The sequence below is a fragment of the Hyla sarda genome, chromosome 9 (assembly GCF_029499605.1).
Source record: "Hyla sarda isolate aHylSar1 chromosome 9, aHylSar1.hap1, whole genome shotgun sequence".
In the NCBI taxonomy this organism is placed as follows: Eukaryota; Metazoa; Chordata; class Amphibia; order Anura; family Hylidae; genus Hyla; species Hyla sarda.
The window spans coordinates 9,392,146-9,411,616 of record NC_079197.1 but is presented as its reverse complement, the minus strand read 5'-3'; the positions used below and the strand labels follow the sequence as shown (position 1 = coordinate 9,411,616).

At 46.7% G+C, this 19,471-nt stretch overlaps 1 protein-coding gene across 1 annotated transcript; it reads right to left on the bottom strand.

Moving 5' to 3' along the window:
- Positions 1 to 1,332: 1,332 nt before the first annotated feature.
- On the bottom strand, positions 1,333 to 17,168 carry SUV39H1 (SUV39H1 histone lysine methyltransferase). Its single transcript, XM_056538102.1, has 6 exons — positions 17,063 to 17,168; positions 9,027 to 9,172; positions 7,042 to 7,731; positions 3,992 to 4,138; positions 3,476 to 3,605; positions 1,333 to 1,952 (listed from the first exon to the last, which is right to left on the bottom strand). The coding sequence occupies exons 1-6, from the start codon at positions 17,088 to 17,090 to the stop codon at positions 1,819 to 1,821; spliced, it is 1,275 nt and encodes a 424-aa protein (XP_056394077.1). The 5' UTR covers positions 17,091 to 17,168; the 3' UTR covers positions 1,333 to 1,818.
- Between the last annotated feature and the right edge of the window lie 2,303 nt (positions 17,169 to 19,471).

Sequence of the window (19,471 nt, the reverse complement as noted above, 5' to 3'; positions counted from 1 at the left end):
TTGATTTTCAGTGAGAATCCATATCCAGACCTCCAGGGGTTGATTAATTTGATTTCCATTGATAAATACTGTATTACCCTATAGGCACCCTTCCTCTTTTCACTTATACAATATCATTACAGAGATTGGCACTTAAAGGGTTACTCTGCTCCCCAGAGGCCGGAACTCAATGTTCCGAACATTGGGTGCGGGCTTCCGTGTTCACACCCGCCCCCCTCAATGAAAGTCTATGGGAGGGGGCGTAACGCAACTAGCGTTCAGAACATTGTGTTCCGGACGCTGGGGAGCGGAGTAACCCTTTAATCAGTAAGCATAACTTTTGACCACTAAGTTCTAATTTTTACCGGGAAAAAAGGGGTGTTTTTTTTTTTTTTTATATAAGAGGAAGGGATATTTATTTAAGCTTTTTGAAAAGGGGACGATCCCCATTTTTTTTCTTCAAAATTTCCCCCCACTATTCTTTTAGCCTACATAGAGGACTATTGCATAAACTGATCAATGCTATGCCATAGCATTGATCAAGGTTATTAGCGCTCCTTTCCTACTGGATGCAGTATAGGAGCGACATTCAGACCGTACTGAGTAGGGTAGGGTCTTCTAAGTTGATTGGGACACCGCAGTGATTGCGATCAGCATCCGAGCTAACAGGTAATTCATCTCAGGACTTTTAGACACCGGAATCAAAGTCTAAATCAGTGTTTCTTGAGCGCGGTCCTCAAGTCCCTCCAACAGGTCATGTTTTCGGGATGTCCTTAGTCTTTCACAGGTGATATAATTATGGTCAGTGAATCGGGCATCAACACAGATATACTGTAGAACCTGTGAGACTAAGGAAATCCTAAAACCATGACCTGTTGGGGGGACTTGAGAAACACTAGTCTAAAGGGTCAATGCTGGACATCTCTGCAATCTGTGATGTCCAGCATTACCCATGGGTCCCAGCTATGACGTGCACTCAGCTGCTGACCGTGCGGCACGGTTAGTTTTTTTTTTTTTTTTTGCAGTGGTCGGTGATTTATCAATTATTGCTCAATCTCACAGCAGCCCGTCCCATGTCTACAGCTACTTGGCTATTTATGAAGAATGTGCACCTCTGTGATATATGTGGGGACGTTCACATGATGTATAGATAGGAAAACTGGGGGAAAAGAACTTTATATTTATACAGACAATGATAAAATCCCCCCTGCTATGAGCTCAGGTCTGAAATTCCTCTCTGGATGTCACCGTGGAGCTAAATATTTTTGTTTTAGATAAATCCATAAAGTCACTCGACAGCATTGAGATTAAAATAATTAATCCGTGTTAAGGTTACATTGTAATATATTTACACAAGACTAAAAAGGTTAAAAAAAAAAAAAAATGAAACAGTTAATGAGTGTTCAGAATTAAAAAAGAAAAAAAAATTCAATATTTCTATACAAGAAAAGAACAGAAACGCTGCGAATCTGCCGGATCTGGTGCATATTTCATTATGTTCCTGCAGATTGAATAGCAGACAGGGGACCATTCAAGTATTCTAAAGTATGGAGTGTAGCGCAGCGTGAGAGGCCCCTGTGCACAACGACAGTGAAGGATAAAAAGGAACAGAGTACTTCCAGGAGAGCAGTGGAAGCCCTGATAAATTTTACATAAAAAAAAAAAAAAAGGATAAAAACCATATAGCACCATGGTCAGGAGGGTGGGGTATGGAAGGCAGTGGAGTCGGAGCTCCTCCCTCAGATTAATTCATTTCAGGGGATGTAAACGCTCTACCCTCCCCCTGTAACAGTTATTCAAGTGCTGTGGGAGCAAGCGGCCTGTCCACAGAGTCTACAGTCAGAAGAGGTATTTACGACACTTATTGGAGCCACATTTACATTCCACTCTGATCCTTTTCTTGGGTGATCCAGTCAGGCCGGCCAGACCAAAATTAGAATCCATCTTTGTGCTTTCAACATCTACTGGATCCACTGTAAAGAGAAAACAAGTGTAGTGATAAAATGCAACATCTATTGCTATCCAGACATCATTTTACCAGGCACTGGTGGTACAAGCCACGTACAGCACTGCTGCACTAAACAGGGCAGCACATTACTTTTGGTTATATTCAAGAATCTGCAGCATTTGCATTTTCACTGCTTCAGAATGCTTTGTAAGGCTGGGTTCCCATTACGTTTTCCCCCATACTGGAGCGCATACGGCAGAGGGGAGCTAAAAACCTGCGCTCCCGTATGTACTTCATTTCAATGAGCCGACCGCAGTGAAACGTTCGGTAAGGTCGGCTCATTTTTGCCCCATATGCGCTTTTCCCCCGCACCTAAAACCGTGGTCGACCACTGTTTTAGGTCTGGTTGTAAAAGCGCATATAAGGCAAAAATGAGCCGACCAGACCAAACGTTTCACTGCGGTCGGCTCATTGAAATGAAGTACATATGGGAGCGCATAGAAAGGCATACGGTGAACGCAAGGTTTTAGCTCCCCCCTGCCGTATGCGCTCCAGTATGGGGGAAAACGTAATGGGAACCCAGCCTTATACATTTACATATGGAGTCAATGCATCTTATGGTTAGAGATTGACAGATATCGATTTCTTAGGGCCAATACCGATACTCTGTGAAGGTTAGAGCAGATAGCCAATAACTTATACCGGAATATCAGTATATTTATCGACCCCCCCCCCCCCTCGGGCGACACCGCAGCAGATCATTGATTTAAAACGGGCGCTTTAAATCAATGAACTGCAGTGGCTTTTGCGGTGCCAGAGACCGCCGCCGCTCCCGCTTCTCTCCCCCTGCCTGTCCTGGGGTCCTGAGTCCTATCACCTCCCCCACCGGGTTGAGGACGTCACTCGTCATTGTGCAGAGCGCAACACAGGACGCTGCAGGAGCACGGTGCGGTGGTGGGAGGTGCGGCGCAGTGGGGGCAGGGCATTATCGGATTATCGGCAAGGTAATTGCCGATACTGATAACGTCCAAAATCGTGAATATTGGCAGATAATATCGGCCAAACCGATAATCGGTCGATCCCTAGTTATGGTACATAATATTTCCCATAGACTTGACTGCCATACCTGGAGTCACCTGCAATCAGGCGAGGGTGTGAATGCGCTCCTGCTGCACACTTCATGTAGCTCTCTTGCAATCGATGGGGGCATTAGCCCTGAGACTCCGACAGATTAAAACTTTTTACATGTCCCTGCGACATGTCAAAAGTTGTTAGTAATGATAGTAATGCTTTAAAGGGGTACTCCCCTGCCCCAGTGTTCGGAACATTTAGTTCCGAATGCTGGGTACGGGCTGCAGGTGTCGTCACACCACGCCCTCTCAATGCAGGTCTATGGGAGGGAGGCGTGCCAGACGTCCCGCCCCCTCCCATAGACTTGCATTGAGGGGGCGTGGTGTGATGTCACAACCCCCGCAACCAGTGTTCTGAACTAAATGTTCCGAACGCTGGGGAAGTGGAGTACCCCTTTAAATTGTTTGTAAGCCTTACCTTGCATGTTATAGTCAAAAGTAAGCTCCTCTCCAGTGCGTATTGTGCGAGTAGCAAAAAACGCAATGCGAGGTAGACGTTCATCCTGATTATCAATGAAGACGTTGTAGACCTGGAGGTTCGGCTTACACTGCAACAAATGTGGAAAAAAAAATATATAAACATTTGTGAATCCAGGCCACAGAACAACTGCATCAGGATTTAGCCAGTCATTGATAAACTCCTTATGGAATGACTTGTTAACCAGCGTGAGGATCAGAGGCGCACACTTCCATATTGTTGCTCTGTGTAAGAACAACAATAGGACCTTATCCTATTTCTGGCACAAAACATGATTTTCGCACAAATTTATTGTACGGTTGTTTGACAGAAGCCTCAGTCTGTACAAGGCTAAGACAGCCATCACTGGCTCACACCACGGTGTTTTCTCCTATGGAGAGACTGAAGGTGTATAGCAAAAAGAAAAACCCCATTCTCTTGCATTGCGTCTGTAACGTACACATACTAAATACTTACACTGTGGTTTACAAAGTGTGAGATATTTCCATAGCGGGCAGCATCCACAGTGTACACATCTTCTACATAATCCAGGTCAAACAGATAGGTAGCCCCTTGACGGTCATAGATTTGTCCTCTGCGTTCGGCCTCATCGGAGGTGATGATCTGGAAGGCAAAAGCGCAGCATTTATAGCATCTAGAGGTGAACGATACAAGAGGTTTTATTCACTTATACAATTGTTTTCCAGTAACGTTTCACCTGATTGCACATTTATTGTTAGTTTATTAAAAAGGGTATTCCGGGCAAAAACATTTTATCCCCTATCCAGCGGATAGGGGATAAGATGTCTGATCGCGGGGGCCCGCTGCTGGGACCCCCCGCGATCTCCCTGCAGCACCCGTATTCTATGCAGGAACTGCGTCTCTAGTTTCACAAACCTCCGGGTTTCCGGGACTGGGGACGTGAAGTAACACCATGCCCCCTCCATTCATGTCTATGGGAGGGGGCGTGACGTCAGGTTTCCGAAACTAGAGACGCAGTCCCCGCATAGAATGCAGGCGCTGAAGGGAGATCGCGGGGGGGTCCCAGCAGCGGGCCTGGAATACCCCTTTAAAGGCTTCCAACAGTAACAACTAAAACCAGATTTTGTTGCACGTGCAGCAACCTTCAACTAGTTGGTCAGTCTTCCTTTGCCTTGAGCTCCAGAATCGGTCACATGGCGCACGCCCAGCGATTAGTCCTGCCCTGTCGCCAACCTGCAGGAAATCTCAGTTGCAAAGCTCCTACTGATCACAATAGAAGAAGTGCAGTGAGGGCCCCTGGAGGAGGGATGACCCTAAGGGTCCATTCACAAGGCTAAATTCTGCTCGGAAATTCTGCTGCAGCAGCCTCCCATTGTTTTCGATGGATTTGTGCTGCACCTGGCAGAGGGCGGAATTTCCACGGACGACAAATCTTCTGTGGAAATTCAAATTCCAGACTCTGAAATAGGCGGTCCTAGCTGCCCATGTAGTGTCCAGTCAGAGTTTTTCCAGCAGGAAATTCCGCTGTGAAAAGGCCCCAAAAAAGGGAACCTGTCAGCATGACTGAGGCCATAAACGCAAGGGCAGTGCATAATAGGCATCTTAATAAGCTTTCCCATCATGTCGTTGTTGTGACAAGTGATTAGTCTAAATGTCTGAAATACTACTTTAACCCGATGCCCACATTTGCATACCTCAGGTTAAAAAGGGGTATTCCTGGCAAGAACATTTTATCCCGCTGCTGAGACCCCCCCCCCCCCCCCGGGATCTTCCTGTAGCATGCGGGTGCTGAATCTCCAGTTTCGGAAAACTCCGGGTTTCCATGTCTGGAGACGTGATGTCACGCCACGCCCCCTCAGGCGGTGGTATGTGGGCAGAGGATGGGAGGAGGCGATGGGGCGGCGGACGTATATGGGCAAAGGATTGGGGGGGAGGGGGGGGTGGAGGCGATGGGGCAACTGTGGTGGTTAGACTCAGGACAGGCAGGGGGAGAGAAGCGGGCGGCAGCGGTCTCTGGCACCGCAAAAGCCATTGCAGTTCATTGATTTAAAGCGCCCGCAACGGCTTCTGCCGTACTCTGAATTTGTGTAACCCGAGCAGAATAAGAATAACTTGGGCGTTTAGACGCTCATTTCACAAAACAACACGGCATGAAACCTATTATGCACTGTCCTAATTCCTCAATTGTGCCGACATGTTCCCTTTAAGCTAGCTATACATATTACATATTCTTTGTATGGACCCAGGCATGTTGGACTTTAGCTGTCAAGGACATAGGCAGGGGAGTCTGGCAGCAGCTTCCAAACCTCTTCCCACCAAGCCAGTATGAGTAGGGGGGGATAGACAAAGAGAGCTGCCAGTCAAACAAGCTTTAATCTGACAGCAGTATTAAATGAGTATGGTCAACTTTAAAGTGGTTGTCTCACCCCAGCGAAGAAGCCTTAGTAGTCGCCTGGAGCAGGGAGACAGCTACAGGATGCCGCACACCCAATGACTACAAGTGGGGCATTAGCATATGCCCCATAAGTCATTTTCTTCACAGGCGAGGACAGGCAGGAGGACATAAGCATGGCGAGAAAGCTGATTTTACCCCGTATAATAAGTTGCAAAAAATTATATAGAAAAAAATTTCTGATGACAGGTTCCCCTTAAAGGGGTACTCTGCTACTCAACGTTTTGAACAAACTGTTCCGAACGCTGGAGTCGGGAGCTCATGACGTCATAGCCCCGTCCCCTCAATGCAAGTCTATGGGAGGGGGCCCTCCCATAGACTTGCATTGAGAGGGCGGGGCGTAACAACATGAGGGAGTGGGGCTATGACGTCACAAGTAGGGATCGACCGATACCGATAATCTGCGACCTTTCAGGCCGATAGCCGATAACTTATACCGATATTCCTTATAAGTCCCTGCCTGTCCTGGGGTCCTCCCTAGTCCAACCACCACCGCTGCCCCATTGCCTCCCCCATCCCCGGTTTTATAATTACCTGTTCCCGGGGTCCACGCTACTTTGGGCTCCGGCAGTGTCCTGAGCTGTCACTGTGCGCACTGACGGTGACGTCGCGTTGAGGATGTCACTCGTCATTGCGCTGCGCAGCAATAGCGCAGGACTTCGCAGCAGCCAGAAGTAGCGCGGACCCCGGGCACAGGTAATTATAAAACCGGGGATGGGGGAGGCAATAGGGCAGCGGCGATGGTCTCTAGCCAGGGGGGGGGGGCGTGGCATTATCGGTAAGGTAATTGCAGATACCGATAATGTCCAGAATCGTGAATATAGGCCGATAATATCGACCAAACCGATAATCGGTCGATCCTTAGTCACAAGCTCCCGGCGCCGGCTCCAGCAGTCGGAACAGTTCGTTCCAAACGCTGAGCAGCGGAGTACCCCTTTAATACCCATTCTGACTAAACTCTTCATAACTTACAGAAGTGACAAGAATGACCATCAGGATTTCAGCAATCATTAAACAACCCCCTGTGCACTCTAAACTCATAGCATATAACACAAGGTGGCATATCAGGATGGCATGAGCCATGGCATCTCACCTCGCCAACATACTCCATAACAAAGGTGTTCTTGCGAATCTTTTCCAAGGTTCGGACTCCCCAGCCTCTTCCGTCCGAGGTCCTGAAGATGCAGAATTTATACTGAATTCCTTTCTGTACAACACGATTTGGACAGGAGGGGCCACAGCGACACAGAGAGTTACATTCATAAATTGGAAAGCCAGGTTTGACCTTAACTTCTCCGTCTTCATTGTAAGCAAATTTGTGCTGAAATCCTCCCGGACAGCAGCCACGCTCATCTGTAAAACAGTCCCGGCACTTGCACCCTCTAGCCGTTTGGGTAATGGTTAAACCTTCCCCCACCTTGTATTCATTAATGTATGTGAAGTTATTTGGGGGCCCCTCCAGATCCACTTCATTCTCTATTAAGATGAGGCCTGGGTGGGCGCGCTTGGCATTCAGCTTTTGCTCCCACAAACGAAGCCGTTGTCTCTGTTTGGCCTTTAAAACTACATGGTGGGAAAGGCTGGAGTCAAGCCTACGTGGGCACTTTACGATGGCCTTTCTATTCGTACTGTTCCCTGCGGCCTTGGCCCGGCGGAGAAGTTCTCTCTCTAAGTCACGGTGAAACTGCTTGAGGAGGTTAAAGCACTTGAGGTGATGTCGCGGTTCCCATGTGCACTCAGAATCTGGGTATCCTTTCCATTTCACAAGGTATAACTCCTCCTCCTGAAGGAAAAATAAATAAAAATAAGGTACCGTTAAACTGTTTCAGGAAAAGAGAAACATTCTCTTCAAAACCTCTTAGGCTTATGAAACTTGTTGGGACACTTCGTAGGGTGGTTCCATTTATTACTGAGAACATCTTGTAGAGAAGTGCAGCATTTACAGGCAAAACACAACGAAGGAACAAAAAAAATTAATAAAATAAAAAACAAACAAACACTCTCCTCACCTGTATGTAGGTTCCATGGCAGAGAAAAAGGGCAACTATTATGTTTGAGCAAAATAAACCACTCTAAGGGTATGTTCACACTGCGGAATTCAGCACAGCGAACGTCATCATCACTGTGTTATGGGTCTTCCGTGAGACTCGTTCACACTGCGGAATTTCAGTGCTGCTAAAATGGTCATCCAAGAAACACTGCACCTTAGACCCATCACTGCTCCCAGTTTTTATCGGTACAATTTTTTGCATTGATCTGACTTTTTGATCGCTTTTTATTCATTTTTTCGGATATAAAAAGTTACCAAAAATACGCTATTTTGGACTTTGGAATTTTTTTCGCGCGTACGCCATTGACTGTGCGGTTTAATTAACAATATATTTTTATAGTTCAGACAGACATTCACGCACGCAGCGATACCACATATGTTTATTTTTATTTACAGTTTAATTTTTTTAGGGAAGGGGTTAAATGACCTTTATTAACTTTTTTTTTTTTTTTTTGCAGTGCTATAGCTCCCATAGGGGGCTATAACACTGCACACACTGATCTTTTACCCTGATCCCTGCAAAGCCATAGCTTTGCGTGGATCAGTGTAACAGGGGGTTGATTGCTCAAGCCTGTAGCTCAGGCTTGGAGCAATCAAAAGACGATCGGACGCAAGGAAAGGGGACCTCCACTCGCGTCCTAGCTGATCGGGACATCGCGATTTTATCACGATAGTCCCGATCAGCTCGACTGAGCTGCCGGGAAGCTTTTGCTTTCATTTTCAACGAGGTTTCATTTTCTGAAGGGTTAATAGCGCGCGGCACAACGATCTGTGCAGCGCGCTGTTAGCCCAGGGTCCCAGCTATCAATAGCAGCCGGGACCACCCCGGCGTGATGCGGGGTCATGGCGTGACCCCGTTTTAAACACCGGGATCGGGCGCAGGGCGTACAGGTACGCCCTGCATCCTTAAGAGGTTAAGGCACTTTAAGGAGCTTCTCCTGACAAACTTACTGTATAGCTATTTATTTATTTTCAATTTTTTTAAGGATTCCCCCCCCCCTTTTCATTGTGCCCATTAAATTACCAACCTGTATTCTCTTGTAGTCGCACAGATATTCCACGACAAAGTTGCAGATATTCTTCCTGTTCACCCCAAGAGGAGAACAACGGATGTGCTGGAGCCGACAAAGTTCCTGAAGCTGGGATTCAGAGGAGAGACAGGCCACTGAACAACCTAAAAAAACATAAGACACATTGAAGGTGAACAATATTCCCAAGAAAAGCCAGGATCGCAAGTACTTACAGCAACGTATCTACGGCTTATCCTTCCCTGGTGTCCATTATAACTGTGGGCCACAATTGCACCAATACCATTGCTCATCCAATGGAACTGGCCCCCAAGCTACAAACCATAAAAAGTCTTTAAAAACCATCAGAAGTCACAAAATAGAAAGATCCCTGAGGTTACGTATACAGCAGAGGATGGCGAATTGTCATTTCAGAGATGCCGGTATAACGGGGCACAGGAAACAAAAATTGACAGAAAAGACAAGTATGAAGCTTCCCTATCTGAACAAGGGTTTGGGGCCATTCTACAAGCACCTTCTCTAATGTGGGTCCCAACTGGGTGTTTTTGTCTGGCATCAGAGGGCATTACATGGCATGTTGCAAAACAATGCAGATAGAATGTTTTATCCTGTTATATGACAAATACTACTCCTTGGGCCCACATCTTCAGCGCTAGACAGTCTTGAGCTGTGGTCTGCCAACTGTTGCAAAACTACAACTCCCAGCATGCCCGGACAGCCAACGGCTGTCCGGGCATGCTGGGAGTTGTAGTTTTGCAACAGCTGGAGGTCCACCGTTTGTAGACCACTAGACTAGAGTGATTTTGGCTGCCCAGGTTGTAATTTTGTACCAGCTGGAGGTCCGGTTTGTAGACCAATAGACTAGAGTGACTTTGGCTGTCCGGGGATGCTGGGAGTTGTAGTTTTGCAACAGCTGGAAGTCCACAGTTTGACCACTAGTCTAGAGGGTGACTATCCCCACCTGTCATACACAGAGTGTAGGTGGGTGAAGACCATCCTCAGGACCCCCTTAGCGATAAGTCTGAGCGGGATTCTCCGCCGCCCCCGTAGCGCCGTATAACACGCTGTAAGGCTGCATTCACACCACGTTTTTGCAATACAGTTCCCGTATCAGGTTTTTGATGAAAAACTGATTCCTTAAAAACCTGACTAAAAACTATCAAAACGTGTGCACAAATTTCAACCCGTATACAGTTTCAAAAATGATGTCCGGTTGCATCAGTTATTTAAGAAAAAAAATGTATACGTTTTTAACTTTTCACTCCATTTTGAATTAAGTTTCACTTGTTTGATTGAAATTCCAAGAAAAAAAAAACTGTGCAAAGCCAAAAAAACGTATGGTGAAAACCGGACGGAATCGTGCACACATATGGTTCTGTACGGTTCCCATTGACTCCCATGTTAAAAAAATAAAAATGTATACGGTTTAACACAGTTTTTCACCTGGATCAAAAAACGTAGGAGACTACGGTTTTGGGTACGGGAAAAAAAAAAAAAAAAAACTGACAAAACCATACAGGATGCAAAACGGACACAACCTGATACATCTTTTCGCATACGGTTCTCAATGGAGAGTCAATGCGTACGGTTTTCAGTACGGTTCCATACGGTTTTCACATTGAAAATGTTCACGGGAACTGTATCGCAAAAACGTGGTGTGAATGCAGCCTAAGTGACTGCAGTATGTAGATGGGATTTCACAGAAACCACATGAAGCCTCTTGCATAAAGCCGCTCTAACCCAATCCTCCATATTAGCTGGTTGGCTTGGAGGAAAAAAAACCTTATGCAATCGCTGATGACAACAAAGAGGCTGCCAGAGGCTTGTTATAGGGAGGGCGTTCCTAATGTTTCTTGGCTCTGTAGCTGCACCCCACAGGCGCTGTTCACTGGATACTAGCACCGGCCTGTCTATTAGAGCCCATCAGAGGAATTAAGTGGCAGCTGGTATGTAGGATCACAGCTAATACACCCAGGCGCCATGCCAGCTCTGCCATCACCATAACAGCCGTGGCAGGGTGCGAGAACGCACATATATGTGATGCACGCGTATGACACGACCGCACAAACCAGCCGCTGCATTTGAGTTACATACCCAATCTCCAGTTTAACCCCTTAAGGACCAAACGTTTCAGTTTTTTTGCACTTTCGTTTTTTTCCTCCTTACAAATGTAATATCATAACCCTTTCAATTTTGCACCAAAAAATACACATGGTGGCTTTTTTTTTTTTTTTTTTGCGCCACCAATTTTACTTTGTAATGAGACCATTCATTTTATCCCAAAATCTGAAACTGAAAAAAAAAATAAAATAATTGTGCGAGAAAATTGAAGAAAAAAGCCCTTTTGTAACTTTTGGGGGATTCCATTTCTATGAAGTGCATTTTTCGGTAAAAATGACACCCTCTCTATTCTGTAGGTCTATACAATTAAAACGATCCTCTACTTATATAGGTTTGATTTTGTCGTACTTCTGGGAAAAATCCTAACTACATGGACGAAAATGAATACGTTTAAAATTGTCATGTTATGACCCCTATAACTTATTTTTCCGCGTATGGGGCGGTATGAGGGCTCATTTTTTTGTGCCGTGATCTGAAGTTTTTATCACTACCATTTTTGTTTTGATCAGACTTTTTGATCGCTTTGTATGGTATAAAAAGTGACCAAAAATACGCTATTTTGGACTTTGGGTAAAAGGGGTTCTCCACACCTAGACATCTTATCCCCTATCCAATGGATAAGATGTCTGATCGTGGGGTCCCGCTGCGGTGAACAAACTTCGCTCCGTGCCGGATGACTGGCGAAGCGGGGCGGAGGCTCGTGACGTCACGGCCATGCCCCCTGAATGCAAGTCTATGGGAGGGTGCACCCGACGCTCTAAACAAATGGCAGATGCATCAGGGAGATCGCGGGGGTCCCCTACGGTGCCCCCCCTATTGGGGATAAGATGTCTAGGGACGGAGTACACCTTTAAAGGAGTATTCCGCCCCTAGACATCTTATCCCCTATCCAAAGGATAGAGGATAAGATGTCTGATCGCCGCGGTCCCGCTGCTGGGGAGCCCTGGGATCCCCGCTGCGGCACCGCGCTATCATTACAGCACAGAGCGAGTTCGCTCTGCACGTAATGATGGGCGGTACAGGGGCCGGAGCATCGTTACATCACGGCTCCGCCCCTCGTGATGTCACGACCCGCCCCTTTCAATACAAGTCTATGGGAGGGGGCGTGGCGGTCGTCACGCCCCCTCCCATAGATTTGCATTAAGGGGACGGGGCGTGATGTCACGAGGGGCGGAGCCATGACGTCACGCTTCTCCGTCCCCCGTATCGCCCGTCATTACGTGCAGAGCGAACTCGCTCTGTGCTGTAATGATAGCGCGGTGCCGCAGCGGGGATCCCAGGGCTCCCCAGCAGCGGGACCGCGGCGATCAGACATCTTATCCCCTATCCTTTGGATAGGGGATAAGATGTCTAGGGGCGGAGTACCCCTTTAAGGTTGCCATAAGCACTATGGACCAGTGTTTCCCAACCAGGGTGCCTTCAGCTGTTGCAAAATTACAGTTGCCAGTATTCTCAGACAGCCATTAGCTGTCCGGGCATGCTGGGAGCTTTAGTTTTGCAACAGCTGGAGGCACCCTGGTTGGGAAACACTGCTATGGACTTTGCACTCGAAACTCCCAAGAGGAAGTTCTAAGTGGAATCCACCTGCAGCAGCCTCACATTGTTTTCTATGAGATTCTGCAACCCTAGGTAAGTCCCGTAACGGAGATTGCGCCAAAATAAATTTACGCGTTCATTCTTCCGGCAGAATCTGCTTAGTATAGCCCATTCGCCAATCAATCGTACACATTTGGTATTGCTGCAATCAGGCCGACCTAAAGTATCAAAACAACATGTAAGTTTGACCCTAAGGTGAATGGTGTATTTAAAAAAAATGTAATTGCTAAATTGTCATCGTCCCCTCCCCCCCACCCAAATTTAACCTGTTTTGTCTTCCAGGACAAGTGTATTTTCTTGAGGGCCAAGTAGATTGTGCTCCGTTTTAGTCCCATGGCTAAAGGCTGTCCTGGCATGCTGGTAGTTGTAGCTCTGCAACAGCTGAAGGCACACTGATTGGGAAACACTGGGGTATAGGGCAGTAGACTTCAAACTGGGGTTGTCTAGATTTTACAAGAAGTACAACTCCCAGCATGCCCGGACAGCCAAAGGCTTTCCAGGCATGCTGGGAGTTGTACCTTTGCAACAGCTGGAGGCCCCCTTGTTAGCAAACAAAGGACTTTACACTGTCTAAGCGTCTGACAAACAGCAGAGCAGATTGACCAGAATTTATAAAGAATTTGTGCCAAAAAGCTGGTACATTTAATTTACAGGGATGTTGAAATCCTATCGGCCGACTTCCCTTTTTTTTTTTTTCTTCCTTTTATTATAATACCGGTGTGAGGTGCTGGAGCGGACGCAAGTCTACACCTCACACCGGCGTTCAGGGTGTATGGAGTGGACTCCTGACTTGTGCCCGCTCCGTACCAGGCAGCCCCGGCTGATTTCAGTAGAAGTGGTCACCGCAGGCGGCTATTAACCCTTTAAATCGCCGCTGTCAAAGTTGACTTTTTACATGGCTCAAAATTGGACTTCTTGTCTAAAGATGCAACAACATCCTGAGGTAGTGATAATTATATTGTTTTAAAGGGGTACTCCGAAAGGAAATAAATTCTAAAATTGACTGGTGACAAAGTTAAAAGGATTTGTAAGTTACTACTGTATAAAAATCTTAATCCTTCCAGTACTTACAGCAGCTGATAAGTTCTTTCTAGTCTGACCACAGTGCTCTCTGCTGACACCTCTGTCCATGTCAAGAACTGTCCAGAATAGGAGCAAATTCCCATAGTAAACCTCTCCTGCTTTGGACAGTTCCTGACACAGACAGAGGTGTCAGCAGAGAGCACTGGTCAGACTGGAAAGAACTACACAACTTCCTGTGGAGCATACAGCAGCTGATAAGTCCAGGAAGGATGAATATTTTTAAATAAAAGTAACATGCAAATCTGTATAACTTTCCGGTATCAGTTGATTTGAAACTTAATAAAAAATAAATCTCTGGAGTGCCCATAAACCTTCACTAAATATCTGCTGTTAACCTTTCACTCAGCAAACAGCTTCCTCGTCCCACAGATATTAATGTTCAGCTAAGCTTATGAACAAGAAGAGGTAAGCCGCTGCCAGACACTAGGGCTGGGCGGTATGAACAAATATGTGTATCACTGCATTTTTGTAACTTATGGCGGTTCCAGGGTTTATAATGGTGTCCCCCCCCCCCCCCCCAATATCAGCCCAGCGCTGTCCCCATCGGGGTAAACACTCACATATCCCCCACAAGCGCTGCCGGACGGCTTCTTACATGACAGTGGGCTCAACCTACCACCGACAGAGGAGAAACATCGCTGCGGCCGAGGATAGGCTGATGGCTGTCCGACGTTCCTGTCCCCAGGAAGAGCGTGAGGCCGACGTAGGAACGTGCGTTAAAGTTTATTTTGTTTACCTTTTGCAGCCCGGGCATAGGGATACAGCGTACAGTATAGAGTGTCAGCGGCGGCGGACGCAACAAACAGGAGGACGAGGAGGGAAGCGCTTGCGGGTGATATATGAGGTTTTACCTCGATAGAGACAGCACAGGGCTGATAATTTGGGGGGGGGGGGGGGGGGGGGCACAGAACAGCGCTTGCGGGTCACATATGATTAGTTCCCCGATGTAGGGACAGCGCAGCGCTGGGCTGATAACTCATTCATTCCCGAGTGGGAGGGGCGCAACCGGTATTGTGGTATGGTGAAAAATCATACTGTGCCGGACAAAAATGTCGGTATTCGGTATGAACCGGTACACCGCCCAGCACTATAAGACACCTCTTATGGCGGCTTATCTGTAAGAAAATAAAAAGGACCAAGCAGTTGAATCCAACATGCCCAATCCTTCAGCCCCCATACAGATAAGAACAGAGTTTACCCAACCAGGGTGCCTCCAGTTGTTGCAAAACTACAACTCCAAGCCAAAGGTTGTGCAGACATGCTGGGAGTTGTAGTTTTGTAATAGTTGGAGGCACCCTGGTTGTGAAACATTGCATTAGAGATTCAGATGGTCCCGGTTGATGGGGTCGGTTGACTTCACTGAAGGGTATGAGGCCATTTTAGACCTAGAATTAGACAGGTTTAGTAAATCTTCCCGCTGTGGACATGCTGGTACATGTAGTCCCCAGAGTTTCTCCTAGTTGAAGTAGAGAGCTCTGTTCGGATCTGGTCACTTGCAAATTGTCAAGAGGTGCTTCTAGGTTCTTCTGCGGTTCTTTACCAGTTTATTGTGCGCTCTAGAAGGGACAATGGCTCCATGTATGGAAGATCGCATTTTAGGGATTTTAAAGGAAATCTGTCACCAGTGTCACCTGCATTAACCTGTCAGTACCGACAGATAGTACCGTTGTTGTCAGTGTCACCTGCATTAACCTGTCAGTACCGACAGATAGTACCGTTGTTGTCAGTGTCACCTGCATTAACCTTGTCCGGTTATCTCCGTTAGCTCTGGGGCACCCAGCTTGGGGCACGGGCGGAGCTTATGACATCACTAAGCTCTGCCCATGCCCCAAACCGCTGCTGCTCTGTGTTATGTCTCGCAGCAGCGGTGTCGTCCATAAGCTCCGCCCATGCCCCAAGCCAGGTGTCCAGAGCGGAGCTAATAGAGGAGATTACCGAAGATCCCCACCACAGAAACGGACAAGATAAGTATCAGTCAGCTGTTTGTACCGACAGGTCAGAGCAGGCGACACTGGTGACCATTGATTTCCTTTAAGATCTCTCCATATTCTGACAGCTAAGAGAGAGTGTAAGGAGGACGCTACAGAATCCAGCGCAATTGGTGTGCAGACACTGAAGGGAATTCTGGGAGATTACAGCTCTGAACACTGCAAAATCCTACAGCTATACAGGGTCCAACTCAGGATCAGTAATATAATGTACACAGTGACCTCACCAGCAGAATAGTGAGTACAGCTCTGGAGTATAATACAGGATATAACTCAGGATCAGTACAGGATAAGTAATGTAATGTATGTACACAGTGACCTCACCAGCAGAATAGTGAGTACAGCTCTGGAGTATAATACATGATATAACTCTGGATCAGTACAGGATAAGTAATGTAATGTATGTACACAGTGACCTCACCAGCAGAATAGGGAGTACAGCTCTGGAGTATAATACAGGATATAACTCAGGATCAGTACAGGATAAGTAATGTAATGTATGTACACAGTGACCTCACCAGCAGAATAGTGAGTACAGCTCTGGAGTATAATACAGGATATAACTCAGGATCAGTACAGGATAAGTAATGTAATGTATGTACACAGTGACCTCACCAGCAGAATAGTGAGTGCAGCTCTGGAGTATAATACAGGATATAACTCAGGATCAGTACAGGATAAGTAATGTAATGTATGTACACAGTGACCTCACCAGCAGAATAGTGAGTACAGCTCTGGGGTATAATACAGGATATAACTCAGGATCAGTACAGGATAAGTAATGTAATGTACACAGTGACCTCACCAGCAGAATAGTGAGTGCAGCTCTGGAGTATAATACAGGATATAACTCAGGATCAGTACAGGATAAGTAATGTAATGTATGTGCACAGTGACCACACCAGCAGAATAGTGAGTACAGCTCTGGAGTATAATACAGGATATAACTCAGGATCAGTACAGGATAAGTAATGTAATGTATGTACACAGTGACCTCACCAGCAGAATAGTGAGTGCAGCTCTGGAGTATAATCCAGGATATCTCATACACTGTACCGTACCCTCAGCCCCTCTCCTGGTGATGATCCCACTCACGGACTCTCTGCTCCCCTCACCTCCTGTCTCCCATATCCCTCTCCTCGCTCCTGTCACCCTATAACTCCCCCGCCATCACCCTCCAGCTGTCATCACCCGTCGGCTCCTTCCTTAACTCATTCCCCCCCTGCTCGCCCGGATCGGGTCACTCACCACGCTCAACGTTTAAATTCTCCGCCATGTTGCGCGGGACAGGCACAGGACTCCCGATTGCAGTCTTTATTCTGATTGGTCGGACAGAGCCGGCGCGGGCAGCATGGCGTGGCTAGGATTGGCTGAGAGCGCAGTGACGTCAGCGTTGAGGTTGGTGCCGAGATTTGCGCGCCATTTCACACGACTCGGGGGCAGTGGGTGGGTGACAGAAGATTTATTTTACCTCAGCCTCAGAAGCCGCCATATTACTGCACTGTGTGAGGGGGGTTAGAGCCGTGTATTGAAGTGTGGTGTTATAGCTGATAATGTTTCTTAACCAGTGTGCCTCCAGCTGTTGCAAAACTACAACTCCCAGCATGCCCGGACAGCCAAAGGCTGTCCGGGCATGCTGGGAGTTGTAGTTTTGCAACAGCTGGAGGGACACTGGCTGGGCAACACTGTCCTATGGTATAGTAAATGTGAGACTTTCTGTCAGCTATTAGGTTTTTGGAACTTCCCATCCCTTAGGGCTTGCTGGGAGTTGTAGTTTTGCAACAGCTGGAGGCACGCTGTTTGGGTAACAATGTCCTATGGTATAGTAAATGTGAGTCTTTCTGTCATATATTAGGTTTTTGGAGCTTCCCATCCCTTAGGGCTTGCTGGGAGTTGTAGTTGCACAACCAACTGCAGAGGATGAGGAACACTGTACTACATCTGTTTGCTGTCAGTGATCGGAATTATCTCCCCTCAATATAGAGCCGCACCATGTGACCCTAAAGGGAGGATTTATCGTAAGCGCAGATTTTTCAGTGTGTGTGGTATTCCAGATTGCGCAAAACTTTTTGGGAGCGCCTGTCACTTCATTAATTTACACAAATGCCAGAAAGCCCCCTGGTAGTGCAGATAAAAGGGTAAAAAGCTTCCACACTTTGCCCCAAAATGGAGTACATTTGCCCCCCCCCCCCCAAATTATTTCCCCGCAAATAATAAATTAAGCACATTTACCAACCACGCCCCTTGCAAGCGCACAGCAAAAAAAAAAAAAACAGACCAAAATTGGGGGATAATTTTTGGCGCAAAATAACCACCACACTGCGCGTGCCATTTTGCAGATACGTGACAGCTTATTAATACCCGCCAATGGGTTTATACTGAATTTTCACGTTCCATCAAAGGTATAAGGCCGGGTTCACACTGCTAAAAATGTGCAGAATGTCCACCCTGAAAACACGGTAGGACATTCCGCACATTTGCACCATCTGGCGGGCGCTAGGACCCCTCGAGTGGAATCCTCAGAGAGAATAGACAAGTCTATTCTTTCCTGCGGAGGTGGGAATCTGTATTTCCGCGGAAGAAACTGGCCGCGGAAATTACGCCGTGTGCACAGTGCAGCAAAATCCCAATGAAATCAATAGGACTCTGCTGCAGCGGAATGCCTGTACGGAATATTCCGGTGGAATTCTACACGGACGTTCCGCCATGTGAACATAGCCTAAAGATGATTACAGGATGCCAATGTATACTGTGGCGCAGAGCAGCGGGTGTCATTAGTTTCAATACCCTGAATCAGGGTATTGCTTGGTATGGAGCGGGTTTGACTCCAGATCTCACTCCGTACTCCCTTAAAGGGATACTCCAGCGGCCAGCATTCGGAACATTTAGTTTCGAACGCGGTGTGCGCGCTGCGGGGCCGGCTGTGCCCCCTCGTTACATCATGCCCCACCCCTCAATGCAAATCTATATGAGGGGGTGTGATGGCTGCAACGCCCACTTCCATTGACTTGCATTGAGGGGGCAGGGTGCAACACCATGAGGGGGCGGGGCCAACCCCCGCAGCGCACACTCAGCGTTCGGAACTTAATGTTCCGAACGCTGGCCAGTGGAGTATCCCTTTAAGGGCCCATGATGTATATCTCCGGTGGAAAAACTTTTTTGTTTTTTAAATCAAATGTTACCAGAAAGTTAAACAGATTTGTAAATTACTTCTATTAAAAAATCCTAATCCTTCCAGTACTTATTAGCTGCTGAATACTACAGAGGAAATTCTTTTAATTATTTTCTCCTAAAATGGACAGAGATGTCAGCAGAGAGCACTGTGTTCCAAAAAGAAAATAATTTCCTCTGTAGTATTCAGCAGCTGATAAGTACTGGAAGGATTAAGATTTTTTAATAGAAATTATTTACAAATCTGTTTAGCTTTCTGGCACCAGTTGATAATTTTTTTTCACCGGAGTACCCCTTTAATGGGATAAAGAAGCTTCAGGATTTTTTATTTCCTATATAATGCAGCATAGACTATTATTAGTGAATAGTGTAGAGGTTCTTATTTATGCCATGTGCTTACCTGTCTACCATGTCTTTTAGCCATATGCATTTGTATTTCCACACTGAAATGATTTTCTAATACTGCCCATGTTTCCTATGGATCTT

What these genes read in the sequence shown, in the direction of transcription:
- SUV39H1 (XM_056538102.1), bottom strand. Translation starts at nt 17,090, where the DNA reads ATGGCGGAGAATTTAAACGTTGAGCGTG. An exon ending in CACACTTTGTAAACCACAGT is followed by an intron (nt 3,606 to 3,991) that starts GTAAGTATTTAG and finishes CATTTGTTGCAG; the next exon opens with TGTAAGCCGAACCTCCAGGT. An exon ending in TTTTGACTATAACATGCAAG is followed by an intron (nt 1,953 to 3,475) that starts GTAAGGCTTACA and finishes TTCTCTTTACAG; the next exon opens with TGGATCCAGTAGATGTTGAA.